At 46.1% G+C, this 20,571-nt stretch overlaps 1 protein-coding gene across 1 annotated transcript in view; it reads right to left on the bottom strand.

Annotated features, from left to right (window-relative positions):
* Positions 1–14,140, bottom strand: part of esrrb (estrogen-related receptor beta) — a gene marked incomplete at its 3' end in the record, with an annotated part of 184,563 nt that extends 170,423 nt beyond the window's left edge. Inside the window, exon 1 of the mRNA XM_068038234.1 lies at positions 13,741–14,140. Within this exon, the coding sequence (XP_067894335.1) occupies positions 13,741–14,140 (400 nt within the window). The remainder of the gene's footprint in view (positions 1–13,740) is intronic.
* Between the last annotated feature and the right edge of the window lie 6,431 nt (positions 14,141–20,571).

Consider the following 20,571-nt stretch of genomic DNA (forward strand, 5'->3'; position numbering starts at 1 on the left):
TATCGTTTCTAAAAGCTTTCCCACCACCGAGGTTAATCTGACTGGCCTGTAGCTGCTGGGATTGTCCTTCCACCCTTTTCTGAATAAGGGTGTAACATTTGCAGTTCTCCAGTCCTCTGGTACCACCCTGTATCTAAGGAGGATTGGAAGATTATGGCCAGTACCTCCACAGTTTCCACCCTTACTTCCCTCAGATGCATTCCATCCAGTTCTGGTGACTTATAATCTTTAAGTACAGCCAGCCTTTCTAATATCTCCTCTTTATCAATTTTTAGTCCATCCAGTATCTCAACTACCTTCTTTGACTATGACTCTGACAGCATCCTCTTCCTTGGTAAATGCAGATGCAAAATACTTGTTTAATACCTCAGCCATGCATAAATCATTATAGAGAAGGATTCTATCAAGGTTATAGAGAGAGCTTAAAACAAATTACCGGGAGAGCTTCCAACACGTTGGCCGGGATTTTATGCGGAATAGGGATCTTGACCTCCGGCACAGGCCGCTGGCAAAACCCCGCGTTTTCCCTTCTGGGGAAGGCCTGCCGAATCAAGTGCCAATTAGGCACGTAACTGGACAGCAGCAAGATTTCCATGGGATCAAGGACCCCGGCGATGGAAGCCCCTCCTTCTGAGAGCTGACAGCCAATCAGAGGCCAGTAGCTCTTTAACTGAGCAGTGCCACTGCAGATACGGTGGCTGTTGCTGGTGGAGCACCCACCCTTGGAGTGGCGCTGGACCCAGGCCACAAGTAGGTCAGGCCTGGAAGGGTTTCACGGAGTGGAGTGGGGGGGGGGGGTGGTGCCAGCAGCAAGGGCAGGGGGGGTGGCTCTCAGAGGGCCCCCCTTCCCGATGCCGGGTTCCTCGTTCAGGCACTAAGTGCCTTTTAACGAGGGACCCCCCTCCCGCCCCTGACCCCAGAGTCAGCGAGCAACCCACATGGTTTTTCTTGCCGTGCTTCCCATGTAACGACAGGCCCGCCCACCGCTGGGCTAATTGTGGCGCGATGATGCCTTTAATTGGGCACTAATTGCCTACTAAAGGACCTCAATTGGCAGGCCTTCCTGCCCCGACATAATATCGGCAGAGGTGGGAGGGTAGCGGGGTCTCCTCCCCCACCCACCATCCCAGCTGATTACATACTCTCCCTGCCCCCAAACCTACCGCGGGGAGAGCATAACATTCCCCCAATTATATAAAGTGTTTCTATCACATGATAGAGAATGGTTCCTACAGATTATATCGAGGGCTTCCAACACATTAAGCAAGCAGCTTTTGACCAGTTGCTGAGGGCTTTAAAAATACAGCTGAGCTATGAGAATCTCAGAGAAGTAAACCTATTAGAGGAATTTAAACACTCTCTCCCATTCTCCATAAAGACCCATGTAGAGGAGCAGCGGGTTCAGGGAGCCCGGCAAGCGGCCGTTCTGGCTGATGAGTTTGCTTTAATTTATAGGTCGGTTTCCTGGGGAAAACCTTTCCTAGTCACCCCCACAAATCCGAAAAGGACAAAGGGCGGGAAGGTGATCTCCGCCCAGGCAGTCCTGGGAGAGAAAGGAAAGCAGGAGACACAGGGGGCCCTCCTCCAGTCAAAAAGGAAGGTGCTGTGAGCAAGAGTGAGACCCAGAGACCCGTGTGCTTCCATTGTAATAAGGCAGGGCATTTAAAAGCTGACTGCTGGAAACTAAAGGGGAAACCGGTAGGGTTAATCAGAGCACACCCTGGATCATTGGGATCTCTTCTGATGCAGAGGTAACCTGTACAAGAAGGACGGGTTGCATCTAAACTGGAGGGGGACCAATATCCTTGCGGGGAGGTTTGCTAGTACTACTCGGGAGGGTTCAAACTAGTCTTGCAGGGGGGTGAGACCCAAAGTAGTAGTCTCTCCGATGAGATAGTTGAGGCAACTCAACTATCTCATCAGAGAGACTACTACTTTGGGTCCAACCCCCCTGCAAGACTAGTTAAGGGCGGCACAGTGGTGCAGTAGTTAGCACCGCAGCCTCACAGCTCCAGCGATCCGGGTTCAATTCTGGGTACTGCCTGTGTGGAGTTTGCAAGTTCTCCCTGTGTCTGCGTGGGTTTCCGCCGGGTGCTCCAGTTTCCTCCCACAGCCCAAGACTTGCAGGCGGATAGGTAAATTGGCCATTGTAAATTGCCCCTAGTATAGGTAGGTGGTAGGAGAATGGTGGGGATGTGGTAAGGAATATGGGATTAATGTAGGACTAGTATAAATGGGTGGTTGTTGGTCAGCACAGACTCGGTGGGCCGAAGGGCCTGTTTCAGTGCTGTATCTCTAAATAAATGTAAAGGTTAAAGCGAGCTAGTCCAGTAGGCAGGGGCAGGACAGGGAGCGTGGAAAGTCTGATCGGCTAAACTGCATTTACTTTAATGCAAGAAGCCTTACAGGTAAGGCAGATGAACTCAGAGCATGGATCAGGACATGGGATTGTGATATTATAGCTATTACGGAAACGTGGTTGAGGGATGGGCAGGACTGGCAACTCAATGTTCTGGGGTACTGATCCTTCTGGTGTGGCAGAGGTGGAGGTAAGAGAGGAGGGGGAGTTGCTCTATTGATTCGGGAGAACATCACGTCAGTACTTAGAGAGGATATCCCGGGGGGAATGTCCGGCGAGGCCATATGGGTAGAACTTAGAAATAAGAAAGGGGTGATCACTTTGATGGGATTATACTATAGGCCCCCCAATAGTCAGAGGGAAGTGGAGGAGGATATATGTAGGGAAATCACAGATAGGTGTAGGAATTATAGGGTTGTAATATTAGGTGATTTTAACTTCCCTAATATTGACTGGGACTGCCTTAGTGCTAAGGGATCAGAGGGGGAAGAATTTGTTAAGTGTGTCCAGGATAGTTTTCTGAAGCAGTATGTGGATGGCCCTACTAGAGAAGGGGCTACACTTGACCTCCTCTTAGGAAATGAGGATGGGCAGGTGGTTGATGTGTCAGTGGGGAGCACTTTGGTACCAGTGACCATAACTCTATTAGCTTCAAGATAGTTATGGAAAAGGATAGAACTGGTCTTCAGGTTGAAATCCTAAATTGGGGGAAGGCCAATTTCGATGGCATCAGACAGGAACTCTCAAAAGTTGAATGGGAGAGGCTGCTTACAGGTAAAGGGACGTCTGGCAAGTGGGAGGCTTTTAAAAGTGAGATAGGAAGAGTTCAGGGCCAGCATGTTCCTGTTAGATGGAAGGGCAAGGCTGGCAAGTTTAGGGAACCTTGGTTGACGAGGGATATTGAAGGTCTGATCAGGACTAAGAAGGAGGCATATGTCAGGTATAGGCAGCTGGGATCGAGCGAGTCCCTCGAGGAGTATAGGGGATGTAGGACTACACTTAAGGAAATTAGGAGGGCAAAAAGGGGCCATGAGATTTCCCTGGCAGATAAGATAAAGGAGAATCCTAAAAGATTCTCTAAGTATATTAAGAGTAAAATGGTAGCTAGGAAGAGAGTAGGTCCCCTTAAGGATCAGTGTGGTAATCTACGTGTGGAGTCACGGGAAATGGGTGAGGTCTTAAATGAATACTTCTCGTCTGTATTTACCATGGAGAAGGTCATGGAAGCTAGTGAGTTCATCGTTAGCCAAGGGTGAGGTACTGGAAGACTGGAGGATAGCTAATGTTGTGCCTTTATTTAAGAAGGGCAGCAGGGATAAGCCAGGGAACTACAGGCCGGTGAGCCTTACATCAGTGGTGGGAAAGTTATTGGAAGGGATTCTGAGAGACAGGATTTATAAGCATCTGGAAAGGCATGGTCTGATTAGGGATAGTCAGCATGGCTTTGTGCGTGGGAAATCATGTCTCACGAATTTGATTGAGTTTTTCGAGGAGGTGACCAAGAGGATTGATGAGGGCAGGGCGATGGACGTTGTCTACATGGACTTTAGCAAGGCCTTTGACAAGGTCCCGCATGGTAGGCTCGTCTGGAACATTCGAACACATGGGATCCAGGGTGAGCTAGCCAATTGGATACAAAATTGACTTGGTGATAGGAGGCAGAGGGTGGTAGTGGAGGGTTGTTTTTCTGATTGGAGGCCAGTGACCAGTGGTGTGCCACAGGGATCAGTGCTGGGCCTTCTGTTGTTTGTCATATATATTAATGACTTGGATGTGAATGTAGGGGGCATGGTTAGTAAGTTTGCAGATGACACCAAAATTGGTGGTATAGTGGACAGTGAAGAAGGTTGTCTCAGGTTACAACAGGATATAGATCAACTGGGAAAGTGGGCAAGGGATTGGCAAATGGAATTTAACGCAGACAAGTGCAAAGTGATGCATTTTGGGAAGTTAAACCAGGGCAGGACATATACAGTGAATGGCAGGGCCCTGGGGAGTGTTCTTGAGCAGAGAGACCTTGGGGTGCAAGTACATAGTTCCCTGAAAGTGGCAACACAGGTAGACAGGGTGGTGAAGAAGGCGTATGGCATGCTTGCCTTCATTGGCCGAGGCATTGAGTACAAGAGTTGGGACGTCATGTTACAGTTGTACATAACGTTGGTTAGGCCGCATTTAGAGTACTGTGTACAGTTCTGGTCGCCACACTACAGGAAAGATGTGATTAAGCTAGAGAGGGTGCAGAAAAGATTCACAAGGATGTTGCCTGGTTTGGAGGGTTTGAGTTATAAAGAGAGATTGGATAGGCTGGGTCTGTTTTCCCTGGAGTGAAGGAGGCTGAGAGGGGACATGATAGAGGTATATAAAATTATGAGAGGCATAGATAGGGTAGATAGCCAGAGTCTGTTTCCCATGGTAGGGGTGACTAAAACTAGAGGACATAGATTTAAGGTGAGAGGGAGGAGGTTTAAAGGGGATCAAAGGGGTAAATTTTTCACACAAAAAATAGTGGGTATCTGGAATGAGCTGCCAGAGGAGGTGGTGGAGGCAGTAACAGTAGTGACATTTAAGAGGCATCTGGACAGGGACTTGAATGAGCAAGGCATAGAGGGATATGGAATTAATGCAGGCAGGTGGGATTAGTATAGATAGGCATTATGGTCGGCATGGACACAGTGGGCCAAAGGGCCTGTTTCTATGCTGTACGACTCTATGACTCTATGACCCGCTCAGTGAAGAAGGGACCCTGATGGAAACCACAGAAAAAGCTGTGGCTTTAACTGCAGTAAGAGTGCAACCCAGGAAGCTTACTATGGCCAGTGCAGGAAAATTTAATAGGATTCCTGAAGGTTATCAGGGTTTTGTGTTTGAAGGGAAAGTAACCCCATATCCCTTGAGTGGGGCAAGCAAGCCCATAGTAATTCTTAGGGACACAGGGGCCACTAGATCCTTTCCTCCAGAGAGTGCAGTGAATATCAGAATGGTGGTGAATGGTATTGGAGGGCAGTGTACACCTGTACCTGTCAACCGGGTGCACCTGGAGTGCGATCTAGTTTCGCGACCGGTGACCGTAGGGATTGTCCCTAGTTTGCCTGTGGATGGGGTTGACCTCCTCCTCAGTAATGATCTGGCGGGGGTGAAGGTGGTAGCTCCCTCAGTAGTGAAAGAAAGACCGCAGGAGGTCAGAGAGACAGGGCCGTGGCAGGAGACGGTCCCCTGCAGTTTCCCTGAATGTGTAGTGGATCAGGCCATGATCAAACCAGCTCCCCCAGAGGAGACTGCATTGACACTGCAGGAAGATGACCAGGTTTGTCTGACTGAGACTTTCTTTGGAAAGTTAGATGACCCAGGGAATGAATTAAATTGATTTTCCCTAGCTGAGGCTCAGCGAGCCGACCCAGTATTGTGAGAGTTAGCACAGGCTGCCCAGTCTGAAAGTGAAGCAGAGGGAGTCCCTGATTGCTACTGTTTGAAGAATGAGGTACTGATGAGCAAATGGAGTTCCCTTCACAGACCTGAGGGAAAGGAGTGGACCAGTTAGTGATGCTGCAGAGGTACTGGGGAGAAATATTAAGAAGGGCCCACGAGACTACAGTCGCTGTACAAAAGACCAAAGCCCACATAAGACAGCAGTTTGACTGGCCAGACCTCCACAAAGATGTGGTGGAGTATTGCAGGAGTTGCCACATTTGCCAGGTTGAGGGGAAATCCTAACCTACAGTGAAACCTGCATCCCGACGTCCTGTACCTCCAGCAGAGAGCTGGTGAACTATAAGGGATGCCTGCCAAGAACAAAAGGGGACAGGCAGGCACACGGCTGGCAAAGGATTAGAAAGAGAAGGGGGAAAAAATGACCAAGAGGGCAGGTTAAAGGAAGTCCGGGAGGAATCCTGGATGGAAACCCCTACTGTCCGGTCAACCAACCACGAGAAATGTGAAAAGTTTGACCCCACCTCCTCCTATGTAAATGCAGACTCTAGAATCATCCCACCAGAGTTGCTAACAGCATTTACAAAAACCTGCAGAGACCAAGAGAGACCTCTAGGGGGGCACAGAAACCGTGAGGGTGATCCCTCCCCTAGTCAAAGTGTCACAGGAGAGTGCTGTTAAGTATGCACTAATAGCTGCATGTAGGAGTGTCCCAGAGAACAAAGAGGAGAGTAACAAAAACTCCTCCCCCACAGTCAGAGGAAAAGGGAACCACCTATCCCCTGAAGTCAAAAGTCTTTGCATGACTCAGAAAGTTCAGGATAGACCCGCCCACTACTAACCCTCCTGAAAAGAAAAAGGGGAAATTAAAGCAGCACTGGCACCCAGAACAGACCATTTTTAATGAGCTTCAAGATTGGTGAATGAATGGAAATGAATGAGAGAAATGTATGTTTTTTTCTGTATCTTATATTTCTCTCAAACTCTGTAATGTAATGTGCTGTTTTCTTCAAATCACATTTCATTTCCCTGGGTGAGGAGGTGTCAGGTAAACCCCCCAACCTTCCAAGACTGAGTCACACATGATTTGGCCACATGAACATTAAAACTTAAAATTGCAAGCCCCTGACTAGAAAGATTTTTCCATGGTAACCGACAGTGTTGGAACAAGGGACAAAGGGCCATGCCCTGACTCATTCAACCAACAATGGACTTTTGATTACCAGACACTGAAGGTGGGTGGAGCCAGCATTCCAGAGACTGCTACGGTACAATCCACAAACCTCGCAGGAGAGACTGTTCCATATAAGGAGCTAGTCACATGACTAACCTGCTGGGCAACCTGGGAGTTTTTTTGAATTTTAACTCCCAACAAAGGATTTTGAAGAGATAAAGCCGTATGCTCATAGAATAAAGATCTCTCCTGGAACTGAAGCAAGAAGACCTCTCTCCTGCCTGTTTCCACTTCCTTCTCATGGAATTGAATCTTGTGAAAACACATGAAACTCGAAGAGAGAAAGGTTTCTGACGTGAACAAGGTTTTTCGAAGACTACTCGGGCCCCAACGAAAAGCAAGACTACTTGCAAAAGGATTACAGTGAGCTCAAAGCACCGTAACAAGATATTGCCTCAAACTATTCCACCTTATCTTCTCTTTTCTGTCCCTATCTGTATGTGTGCATCGCGTGTGCATGCTGGCATGGGTGTGTCATATATCCATAGGCGTGAACAGTAGTAGAGTTTGTTTTAATAAAATTTAATCTTTAAACCTGAGAAAGCCTGTGTGAATTGGTTTCTTTGTCTTATAATTGGAAAACTGTGAACAAGGATTCACAAAAAGGGGAGCACAAAACACTGTTTAAAATTAAACCCTGTTACACTAAGACCAGATGAAGATAGCAACAGACCCCTAGACACTTTTTGCCCCTGGTCGTAACACTGTGGTGGCAGATGTTGCTGCCCTAGTACCAGGGTCCAGGATGTCATGAGCAGCCGCAGAGTACTCCGAGGGGGAAGGGTGAACAGCCAGTGGGTTGTGGTCCATATCGATACCAAAAACATAGGTGGGAAGAGAGATGAGGTGCTGCAGGCAGAGTTTAGTGAGCTAGGAAATAAACTAGCACACAGGACCTCAAAGGTCATAATCTTTGGATTACTCCTGGTACCACGTGCAAGTGAGTATAGAGATAGGAGGATAGAGCAGATGAATGTGTGGCTGAAGAGGTGGTGCTGGAAGGAGGGCTTTAGATTCCTGGAACACTGGGACCGGTTCTGGGGGAGATGGGACCTGTACAGGCCAGAGGGTTACACACGAACAGAGCCAGGCCCAATGTCTTTGCAGGGCGATTTGCGAGGGCAATTGGGAAGGGTTTAAACCAATTTGGTAGGGGTGTGGGAACCAGGGGTTAGTGTTAGAGAGGAAAAACAAATTGCACAGAGAATTGGGAGACACAGCACTACATTAGGAAATATTAAGGTATTAGCTGGTGTCAGAGTGAGAGAGAATGTAATAAGGTCTAAATCAGGTTCACAGTGCACGGATATGAACACGGGATGTGGAATTAAGGTTGGTGAGCTGTTGGCACAGATATCAATGTGGTAAGATGATGTTGTGATAACGGAGACCTGGATGAAAAAAGGGCAGGACTGAGTTCTAAATATTTAGAATATTAGAGCAGGGAGGTGATGATGGAGCTGTATAAAACACTAGTTAGGCCACAGCTGGAGTACTGTGTACAGTTCTGGTCGCCACACTATATGAAGGATGTGATTGCATTGGAGAGGGTGCAGAGGAGATTCACCAGGATGTTTCCTCGGCTGGAGCATTTCAGCTATGAAGAGAGACTGAAAAGTGTAGGGTTGTTTTCCTTAGAGCAGAGAAGGCTGAGGGGGGACCTGATTGAGGTATACAAAATTATGAGGGGCATTGACAGGTTAGATAGGAAGAAACTTTTTCCTTTAGCGGAGTGGTCAACAACCAGGGGACATAGATTTAAGGTAAGGGGCAGGAGGTTTACAGGGGATTTGAGGAAACATTTTTTCACCCAGAGGGTGGTTGGACTCAAATGGGATTAGAATAGTTAGGCGCTTGATGGCCGGCAGGGACACGATGGGCCGAAGGGCCTGTTTCTGTGCTGTATGACTCTATGACTCTATTATAGATAATTTTGCAAACACATTTCAGAAAGCATTTCTACCAATTACAGGGAGTATTTCAAGAATATGATAGGGAATGATTCCATCACATTATATAGGATGTTTCCAATATGTTACAGAGTGTGTTTTCAACATATTATAGGAAGTGTTAGAACATAGAACATAGAACAGTACAGCACAGTACAGGCCCTTCGGCCCACGATGTTGTGCCGAACCTTTAACCTACTCTAAGATCAAACTAACTACCTACCCTTCATTCCACTATCATCCATGTACCTATCCAAGAGTCGCTTAAATGTCCCTAATGTATCTGCTTCTACTACCACCGCTGGCAGTGCATTCCACGCACCCACCACTCTCTGTGTAAAGAACCTACCTCTGACATCTCCCCGAAACCTTCCTCCAATCACCTTAAAATTATGCCCCCTGGTGATAGCCCTTTCTGCCCTGGGAAAAAGTCTCTGACTATCCACTCTATCTATGCCTCTCATCATCTTGTACCCCTCTATCAAGTCACCTCTCATCCTTCTTCACTCCAATGAAAAAAGCCCGAGCTCCCTCAATCTTTCTTCGTAGGACATGCCCTCCAGTCCAGGCAGCATCCTGGTAAATCTCCTCTGCACCCTCTCTAAAGCTTCCACATCCTTCCTATAATGAGGCGACCAGAACTGAACACAATATTCCAAGTGTGGTCTAACCAGGGCTTTATAGAGCTGCAGCATAACCTCGCGGCTCTTAAACTCAATCCCCCTGTTAATGAAAGCCAACACCCCATACGCCTTCTTAACAACCCTATCAACTTGGGTGGCAACTTTGAGCGATCTATGGACATGGACCCCAAGATCCCTCTGTTCCTCCACACTACCAAGAATCCTGTCTTTAAGCCTGTATTCTGCATTCAAATTCAACCTTCCAAAATGAATCTCTTCACACTTTTCCAGGTTGAACTCCATCTGCCACTTCTCAGCCCAGCTCTGCATCCTGTCAATGTCCCGTTGCAACCTACAACAGCCTTCCACACTATCCACAACTCCAGCAACCTTTGTGTCATCGGCAAACTTGCTAACCCAGCCTTCCACTTCCTCATCCAAGTCATTTATAAAAATCACAAAGAGCAGAGGTCCCAGAACAGATCCTTGTGGAACACCACTGGTCACCGAGCTCCATGCGGAATACTTTCCATCTACTACCACTCTCTGACTTCTATGGGCCAACCAATTCTGTATCTAGACAGCCAACTTTCCCTGAATCCCATGCCTCCTTACTTTCTGAATGAGCCTACCATGGGGAACCTTATCAAATGCCTTGCTAAAATCCATATACACCACATCCACTGCTCTTCCTTCATCAATGTGTTTTGTCACATCTTCAAAGAATTCAATAAGGCTTGTGAGGTATGACCTGCCCCTTACAAAGCCATGCTGACTGTCTCTAATCAAACCATGCTTTTCCAAATAATCATAAATCCTGTCTCTCAGAATCCTCTCCAATAATTTGCCCACCACCGACGTAAGACTGACTGGTCTATAATTCCCAGGGTTATCCCGATTCCCTTTCTTGAACAAGGGAACAACATTTGCCACCCTCCAATCAGTGAACAGTGAAGACGCAAAGATCATCGCCAAAGGCGCAGTAATCTCTTCCCTCGCTTCCCGTAATATCCTTGGGTATATCCCGTCTGGCCCCGGGGACTTATCTGTCCTCATATCATTCAAAAGTTCCAGCACATCCTCCCTCTTAACTTCAACCTGTTCGAGCATATCAGCCTGTTCCACACTGTCCTCACAAACGACCAGGTCCCTCTCACTAGTGAATACTGAAGCAAAGTATTCATTTAGGACCTCCCCTACCTCCTCCGAATCCAGGCACAAGTTCCCTCCACTATCCCTGATCGGCCCTGCCCTCACTCTGGACATCCTCTTGTTCCTCACATAAGTGTAGAACGACTGGGATTTTCCTTAATCCTACCCGCCAAGACTTTTTCATGTCCCCTTCTAGCTCTCCTAAGTCCATTCTTCAGTTCCTTCCTGGCTACCTTGTAACCCTCTAGAGCCCTGTCTGATCCTTGCATCCTCAACCTTAAGTAAGCTTCCTTCTTCCTCTTGACTAGCTGTTCCACATCTCTTGTCATCCAAGGTTCCTTCACCCTACCATCCCTTCCTTGCCTCATCGGGACAAACCTATCCAGCAGTCGCAGCAAGTGCTCCCTAAACAACCTCCACATTTCTGTCGTGCATTTCCCTGAGAACATCTGTTCCCAATTTATGCTCCCCAGTTCCTGCCTAATAGCATTGTAATTCCCCCTCCCCCAATTAAATATTGCAAGCACATTTTAAATAATGTTTCCAAGGCATAGAGTCTTTCATGCATATTATAGAGAATGTTTCCAACACATGTTTCCAGCATATTATAGGGGGTTTTTGAACACATTATGGATCCCATTTCCAGCACATTATAGATAGGGTTCTGACACATTGGAGAGTTTCCAGCACATTATGGAGAATGTTTCAACACGTTATAGAGTCTGTTTCCAAAACATTACAGAGTGTTTCCGACACATTAGAGTCAGAGTTTCTAACACGTTTATAACACATTATAGAGAAGGTTCTGACACATTATAGAGGGAGTTTATAACACATTATAGAGGGAGTTTATAACACATTATAGAGGGAGTTTATAACACATTATAGAGGGAGTTTCTGACACATTATAGAGGGAGTTTATAACACATTATAGAGGGAGTTTATAACACATTATAGAGAAGGTTCTGACACATTATAGAGGGAGTTTCTGACGCATTCTAGAGAAGGTTCTGACACATTATAGAGGGAGTTTATAACACATTATAGAGGGAGTTTATAACACATTATAGAGGGAGTTTATAACACATTATAGAGGGAGTTTATAACACATTATAGAGGGAGTTTCTGACACATTATAAAGGGAGTTTATAACACATTATAGAGGGAGTTTATAACACATTATAGAGGGCGTTTCTGACACATTATAGAGGGCGTTTATAACATATTTAAGAGGGAGTTTCTGACGCATTCTAGAGAAGGTTCTGACACATTATAGAGGGAGTTTATAACACATTATAGAGGGAGTTTATAACACATTATAGAGGGAGTTTCTGACACATTATAAAGGGAGTTTATAACACATTATAGAAGGAGTTTATAACACATTATAGAGGGAGTTTCTGACACATTATAAAGGGAGTTTATAACACATTATAGAGGGAATTTATAACACATTATAGAGGGAGTTTATAACACATTAAAGAGGGAGTTTCTGATACATTATAGGGAGTTTATAACACATTATAGAGGGAGTTTCTGACACATTATGGAGGGAATTTCTGACACATTATAGAGAAGGTTCTGACACATTTAAGAGGGAGTTTCTGACGCATTCTAGAGAAGGTTCTGACACATTATAGAGGGAGTTTATAACACATTATAGAGGGAGTTTCTGACACATTATAGAGGGAGTTTCTGACACATTATAGAGGAAGTTTCTCCAGGTTGAATTCCATTTGCCACTTTTCTGCCCATCTGACCAGACCATCAATATCTTCCTGCAGTCTACAGCTATCCTCCTCACTATCTACCACACGGCCAATCTTTGTGTTGTCTGCAAACTTCTTGATCGTGCCCCCTATATTTACATGCAAATCATTAATATACACCACAAAAAGCAGGGGATCCAGTACTAAGCCCTGTGAAACACCACTGGAAACAGCCCTCCAGTCACTAAAATACCCGTCAACAATTACCCTTTGTTTCCTGCAATTGAGCCAATTTTGTATCCACTTTGCTGCATTTCCCCGGATCCCATGTAATTTTATTTTTTTGATCAGTCTGCCATGTGGGACCTTGTCAAAAGCCTTGTTAAAATCTATGTAGATCACATCAACTACACCTCCCTCATCTATCTTCCTTGTTACTTCTTCAAAAAATTCGATCAAGTTGGTCAAACAAGATCTTCCCTTAACAAATCCATCCTTGAGATTAGTAGGTGGATTAGTGTAGGATTAGTATAAAAGGGTGGTTGATGGTCGGCACAGACTCGGTGGGCCGAAGGGCCTGTTTCAGTGCTGTATCTCTAAAACTAAAACTAAAACTAAAAAACCTTCGTTTCCTCTGTCTTCCAAACTCATCCATTAATTTTCCACCTTCCATTTTCATTTCTGATTTTGTCCCAGCTGAGTCTACCCTCAGGTTCCCATCCCCTTGCCAAACTAGTTTAAACCCTCCCCAACAGCACTAGCAAAACATCCCACAAGGAACTCAGTCCCGGCTCTGTTCAGGAGTAAACTGTCCGGCCTGTACAGGTCCCATCTCCCCCAGAGCCGGTCCCAATGTCCCAGGAATATGAAGTCCTCCCTCCTGCACCATCTTTCCAGCCACACATTCACCTGTCATATCCTTCTATTTCTATGTTCACTTGCACGTGGCACTGGGAGTAATCCGGAGATTACTACTTTTGAGACAAAACGTCCCACAAGGAACAGTCCCAGCTCTGTTTAGGTTTATCTTCTGTGCTCGGATACATTACTCCCACTTGTTGAAACACTATGTTAAGATACATCTCTCATATCTATTGACCGCACATGTTACGATCCATAGCTCCCAGTTGTTGCTCCACTGTGTTAGGTTCTGTTCTTGCCTTGCCGCCTTACCCCATTGACCCATAAGTTAAGTGGTCCCTGTTGGCCCAATTACATTACGCTGCTTTCACCCTTAGCCCCCTTGCCCCCATGCACCGTTGACACCTTCTGGCAGTTCTGTCCCTACCTTGAATGGTCCGTTTGAAGAAAGCCTTGCAGGCTTCACAGGAGGCGACTCCATAGTGGTAGCCAGAAGCCACGTCACCACACACCAGACACAGGCGTTTGGGGATTGAGTTTAGCATATACTCGCACTTAGTCGGACAGTCCTCCAGGATCCCACCAGAGCACGGGTCATAGTGCTTTCGACAGGGCACGACTGTACCTCCCCCAGAGGTCGTGAACAGGGGAGGGGAGTCCAGGCCATGGGGATGAGTGGTCATGGTGAGGCCATAGCCTGGGCTGTTGTCGGAAGAGTCACTGGCACTGTGATGACTGACTGTGTCGATGATGGAGGAGGGGCTGGAAGGCTCCGTCTTGATGAACGGGCCACAGCTGGAACCGAGGTGCCGCTCCTCACTGGACATTGTGTTCAAGTGCCTTGGGAATGGGTGAGATAGAGAGTGCAATAAAAATCAGTTCATTACACAACACTACACAAAAGCAGCATTTCTGTGGGGCTCGGTCAGACCCATTGCCCTTTAATCTCACTCAGCAGACTGATTGTTGTACCTGCTCAGGATACCTCACACTAGTCACAAGCTGCAGCTGTTTGGAGGTCTCTCCTCTGCTGTTCCCCAGGCTATCGAGAGCAGTCCCCACTCTCAGACAGAGCTTAATATTCTCCAACATGCCCATGGAAATAGTGAGCCCCAGGCAGCCTCCGAGACTCAGTCTCTATCCAGATCTGACCTTCAGAGAGTAATGACAACACTACCTGCAATGTTTCACGGAGTTTAGGCTGTCCCATGATATCAAGGCTGTTTCCTCTTCTGTCAGTTCAACCATCAGCAATTTAATATTGCAGCTGAACATTCCTTAGTCTCTCGGTCTATGATGACAGAATGACACTGAGGGACATGAGGAGGAGGTGGGTAGGTGGCATTGAGGGATATGAGGAGGAGGTGGGTAGGTGGCATTGAGGGTTTTGAGGAGGAGGCGGGTAGGTGGCATTGAGGGATATGAGGAGGAGGTGGGTAGGTGGAGTTGAGGGATACGAGGAGGAGGTGGGTAGGTGGAGTTGAGGGATACGAGGAGGAGGTGGGTAGGTGGAGTTGAGGGATATGAGGAGGAGGTGGGTAGGTGGAGTTGAGGGATACGAGGAGGAGGTGGGTAGGTGGCATTGAGGGATATGAGGAGGAGGTGGGTAGGTGGAGTTGAGGGATACGAGGAGGAGGTGGGTAGGTGGCATTGAGGGATATGAGGAGGAGGTGGGTAGATGGCATTGAGGGTTTTGAGGAGGAGGCGGGTAGGTGGCATTGAGGGATATGAGGAGGAGGTGGGTAGGTGGAGTTGAGGGATACGAGGAGGAGGTGGGTAGGTGGTTGAGGGATATGAGGAGGAGATGGAAATGTGGAGTTGAGGGATATGAGGAGCAGGTGGGTAGGTGGCATTGAGGGATATGAGGAGGAGATGGAAATGTGGAGTTGAGGGATATGAGGAGGAGGCAGGTAGGTGGAGTTGAGGGATATGAGGAGGAGATGGAAATGTGGAGTTGAGGGATATGAGGAGGAGGCAGGTAGGTGGAGTTGAGGGATATGAGGAGGAGATGGAAATGTGGAGTTGAGGGATATGAGGAGGAGGCAGGTAGGTGGAGTTGAGGGATATGAGGAGGAGGTGGATAGGTGGAGTTGAGGGATACGAGGAGGTGGATAGATGGCATTAAGGGATATAAGGTGGTGAATAGGTAGGGTTCAGGGAGGCAGAGAGGAGGGGATTAGGTAGGATCAAGGGATATGAGGAAGAGGTGGGTAGGCGAGGTAGAGGGAAGTGAGGAGGGAGTATGTCGGTAGGGTGTAGCTGTGAAGAAGCTATGCTGTTAGATCGAATGAGCTTCCATTGTTCCAAACAGGTGGACCCTGGGCAAGGAGCTGCAGTTGTCTAGAATCTTCCATTCACGTTATTCAGTGTTAGTAGCTATTTGGTAAGAGAAGGTATTTCACAACAAGCCTTGTCTTTGATGTCAAGGGCCCTTCTCTGAGTGACTGTAACATCGTGTTAATTCAGCCTACGAGTTGCCTCTGGCTACACTCTTCGTCTAATCCCATCCTGACATCTTCCACACTTGTTAACACATCCTCCTTTTCCCCTTAGTGCCGACTGTGTCATCAAGAGCAGAGTATACAGGCTGATCATCTGCTGTGCTTCCTCGCTCTACACTGTCCCCCATCAAACACTCCCCAGGACAGGTACAGTACGGGGGTTAGATACAGAGTAAAGCTCCCTCTACACTGTCCCCCATCAAACACTCCCAGGACAGGTACAGCACTGGGTTAGATACAGAGTAAAGCTCCCTCTACACTGTCCCCATCAAACACTCCCAGGACAGGTGCAGTACGGGGGTTAGATACAGAGTAAAGCTCCCTCTACACTGTCCCCATCAAACACTCCCAGGACAGGTGCAGTACGGGGGTTAGATACAGAGTAAAGCTCCCTCTACACTGTCCACATCAAACACTCCCAGGACAGGTGCAGTACGGGGGTTAGATACAGAGTAAAGCTCCCTCTACACTGTCCCCATCAAACACTCCCAGGACAGGTACAGCATGGGGTTAGATACAGAGTAAAGCTCCCTCTACACTGTCCCCCATCAAACACTCCCAGGACAGGTACAGCACGGGGTTAGATACAGAGTAAAGCTCCCTCTACACTGTCCACATCAAACACTCCCAGGAAACACAGGTACTGGAGCAGGCCATTCAGCCCCTCGACCCTGTTCTGCCATTAAGGCTGATCTGGACCCTGAATCCATCAAGCTGTCTTGGTTCCACATCCCTTAATATGTTTGTCTGGTTAAAGTGTATCCATCTCAGATTTTAAATGATTAATTGAGCTGGTATCTACTGCTGTTTGTGGGAGAGAGTTAAGTACTCTACCACCCTCAGTGTGAAGAAATGTTTCCTAACTTCGCTCCTGAATGGCCTGGCTCTGAGTTTAAGGTTGTGTCGTCTTGTCTGGACTCCCCCTCCAGTGGAAAAAGTTTCTCTCTATCTATTCCATCAACTCATCTCAAAATCATAAAAACCTCAGTGAAATCACCCATGAATCCTCTATATTCCAGGAATACCAGCCTATTTTATATAATCTCTCCTCATAATCTAACACATTGAGCCCTGGTAACATTCTGCTGAATCTACACTGCACTCCTTCCAAGGCCAATATATCCTTTCTAAAATGTGGTACCCAGAACTGTACACAGTGTTCCAGATGGAGACTAACCAGGACTTTGTACAGCTGTAGCAAAACCTCTTCCCTTTTATATTCCAGACCACCAGTTTTCAAAGCTCACATTCCATTAGTCTCTTTGATTATTTTTCTGTACCTGATTATCACATTTTAGCGATCTGTATACATGGACTCGTAAATCCCTTTAGACCTCCACTGTTCTTAGCTCTTCACTATTTAAATGCTCTAATCTATCCTATTTTGGTCCAAAATGGATGATCTCACACTTACCTGTGTTGAAATCCATCTGCCACAGTTTTTCCCACTCACTTAATCTAACAATGTCTCTATAATTTTATGCACCTGTCTACACTACTTACTATACCATCAATCTTTGTGTCATTGGTAAAGTTGGACATATCGTTCTCATTCGTGTTATCTAAGTCATTAATAAATATAGCGAATAGTTATGGCCTTAGCACCGATCATTAAGGAACACCATAGTCACTTTCTCCATTTGAGTACATATTCTCTGCCTTCCACTATTTAACCAATCTCCTAACCAGATCAATACTTAGCCATCAGTTCCATGAACTTTAATTTAAGCTAATAGTCTCTTATGTGGAACCTCACTATCCCAGGCCCCAAACACTCCTTTCAGGTGAAGCAGCGATTTACTTGTACTTCTTTCAATGTAGTATACTGTATTCGCTGCTCACAATGGGGTCTCCTCTACATTGGGGAGACCAAGCGCAGACTGGGTGACCGCTTTGCGGAACATCTCCGCTCAGTCCGCAAGCAGGACCCTGAGCTTCCGGTTGCTTGCCATTTCAACACTCCCCCCAGCTCTCATGCTCACATCTCTGTCCTGGGATTGCTGCAGTGTTCCAGTGAACATCAACGCAAGCTCGAGGAACAGCATCTCATCTACCGATTAGGCACACTACAGCCTGCCGGACTGAACATTGAGTTCAATAATTTCAGAGCATGACAGCCCCCCATTTTACTTTCATTTTTAGTTATTTTTTCTTTTTTTTTTACATTTTTTACAAATTTTTTAAAAAGTTTATTTCATTTAGAGTCATACAGTCATAGAGTTATACAGCACAGAAACAGGCCCTTTGGCCCAACATGTCTGTGCTGGCCATCAAGTACCTAACTATTCTAATCCCATATTCCAGCACTTGGCCCATAGCCTTGTATGCTATGGCATTTCGAGTGCTCATCTAAATACTTCTTAAATATTGTGAGGGTTCCTGCCTCTCCCACCTCTTCAGGCAGTGTGTTCCAGATTCCAACCACCCTCTGAGTGAATTTTTTTTTCCTCAAATCCCCTCTAAACCTCCTGCCCCTTACCTTAAATCTATGTCCCCTCGTTATTGACCCCTCCGCTAAGGGAAAAAGTTTCCTCCTATCTAACCTGTCAATGCCCCTCATAATTTTGTATACCTCAATCAGGTCCCCCCTCAGCCTTCTCTGCTCTAAGGAAAACAACCCTAGCCTATCCAGTCTCTCTTCATAGCTGAAATGCTCCAGCCCAGGCAACATCCTGGTGAATCTCCTCTGCACCCTCTCCAGTGCAATCACATCCTTCCTAAAGTGTGGTGACCAGAACTGTACACAGTACTCCAGCTGTGGCCTAACTAGTGTTTTATACAGCTCCATCATAACCTCCCTTCTCTTATATTCTATGCCTCGGCTAATAAAGGCAAGTATCCCATATGCCTTCCCAACCACCTTAACCTGTGCTGCTGCCTTCAGTGATCTATGGACAAATACACCAAGGTCCCTCTGATGTTTCTCATAAGAGTGTTAGACAAGTAGTAATGACATCAGGGGACAAGAATCTGAGAGAAATAAAGCAAATTGTCTTAAAATTACAGAGACAAATTGCTCACCCTACTTGTTAAAGGTTAAAAATCCTTCTAAAGGATGCAGGTGTAGTTGATGAGGAATATAACAAGCTAATAGAAGAGATTAGTGAGAAGTGTGGAACCTGTAAGAAGTATTGGAAGACACAGACACATCCTATTGTGAGCCTTCAACTGGCACGTGATTTTAAGGAGGTAGTTGCCATGGATATAAAGGTATGGGACAAAGACAGACAACCAGATTTAGTCTTTCTACATTACAGACAAAATCTTAGAGAAATGAATAGGGGTCAGTCTTGGGACACCAGCGAAGTGTCTGACTGATAATGGAGCTGAATCTGCCAATGACAAGTTCAGTAACATGTGTGAAAACATAAACATTGTGGTTATGAATATTGCAGCTGAAAGTCCTTTCAGCAATGGGCTTTGTGAAAGGAATCGTGCAGTGATTGATGAAATACTACATAACATTTTCGATGATCAAGCAGATTGCAAGTTGACAACTGTCCTGGTGTGGGTGATTCATGCAAAGAATTCTCTCCAGATGGTTGTAGGGTACAGTCCCTATCAATTAGACTATGGACGAAATCCCAAATTGCCTTCTGAGCTGTGTGATGGTCCTCCTGCTCGAGAAGATACTATATTTAGTTCCATTTTTTCTGCACATTTAAATGCTTTACATTCAGGGAGACAGGTTTTCATCGGGCTGGGTCTCAAAGTAAATTCGGAGAGCTCTGAGGCATCGTATAAGACTATCTGACACAGAATTTAATTCAAGAGATTTTGTATATTATAAAAGAGGGTCATAGGAAATGGAAAGGCACTGGTAAGGTCATAGGTCATGATGTAAGTCAGTAATGTCAAACATGGCAATCAAACTGTTAAGGTTCAATCCTTACAATTAGTTTGAATTGATTACAAATCCTGGACTCTGAGCAGCTGCTAGAAGGAAAGGAGGCTCCTTATAACTCAAGTGCTGATGTATTTTGTGACGAAGATCCTGAGGAACAGAATATGGTCAATCAGGAGCTGGATTGTGGTAATGTGAGTGAACATGACACACAGGACAGAGTTATCATATCCAAAAGACAATTGTCCAGAGTGGATACTCGGGTGATATATATTTCAGAGGCGTCTAGTGGATGGAGGGATGCAACAATTGTGAGGTGTGCAAGAAAAACCACTGGCAAGTTTAAATAGTCAGAATCACAGAATTGTTACAGTACAGAAGGAGGCCATTCGGCCCATCATGTCTACACTGACTCTCCGAGTGAGCAATTCACTTAGTGCCATTCCCCGCCTTCTCCCCATGATCCTGCACATTCTTCCTTTTCATAAAACTATCTAATTTCATTTTGAACGCCTCGATTGAACCTGCCTCGACCACACTCTCTGGCAATGCATTCCAGATCCTAACCACTCGCTGCTTGAAAAATATTGGTTGAATGTTCAGGATGATGGCCAAGAAGTGAGGACCGTAGAATGGGGAGAAAGAGTAGAAAGTGCAGTGCAAGTACAGACAGTGGGTCTGGAAGTGGCTCGTCAGAAAACGATCATATACCAGAGAAAGACCCTCCAATAATCTTAGTCCAGACAGACATTAATGTGCAAGTAGAGGCTGTAGTTTGTACAGATTAGACAATGAAATAAAGGCCACAGAACAGTTTCAGAACAGAGCGAGATGCAGAAGTCCTCATGACTGTGAAGTTTTGGTGGCTGCCAATAAACTTGAAGATAAACTAATAAAGGAAGCAAAAGAAAGG

This window comes from Heterodontus francisci, chromosome 9 (assembly GCF_036365525.1).
Source record: "Heterodontus francisci isolate sHetFra1 chromosome 9, sHetFra1.hap1, whole genome shotgun sequence".
In the NCBI taxonomy this organism is placed as follows: domain Eukaryota; kingdom Metazoa; phylum Chordata; class Chondrichthyes; order Heterodontiformes; family Heterodontidae; genus Heterodontus; species Heterodontus francisci.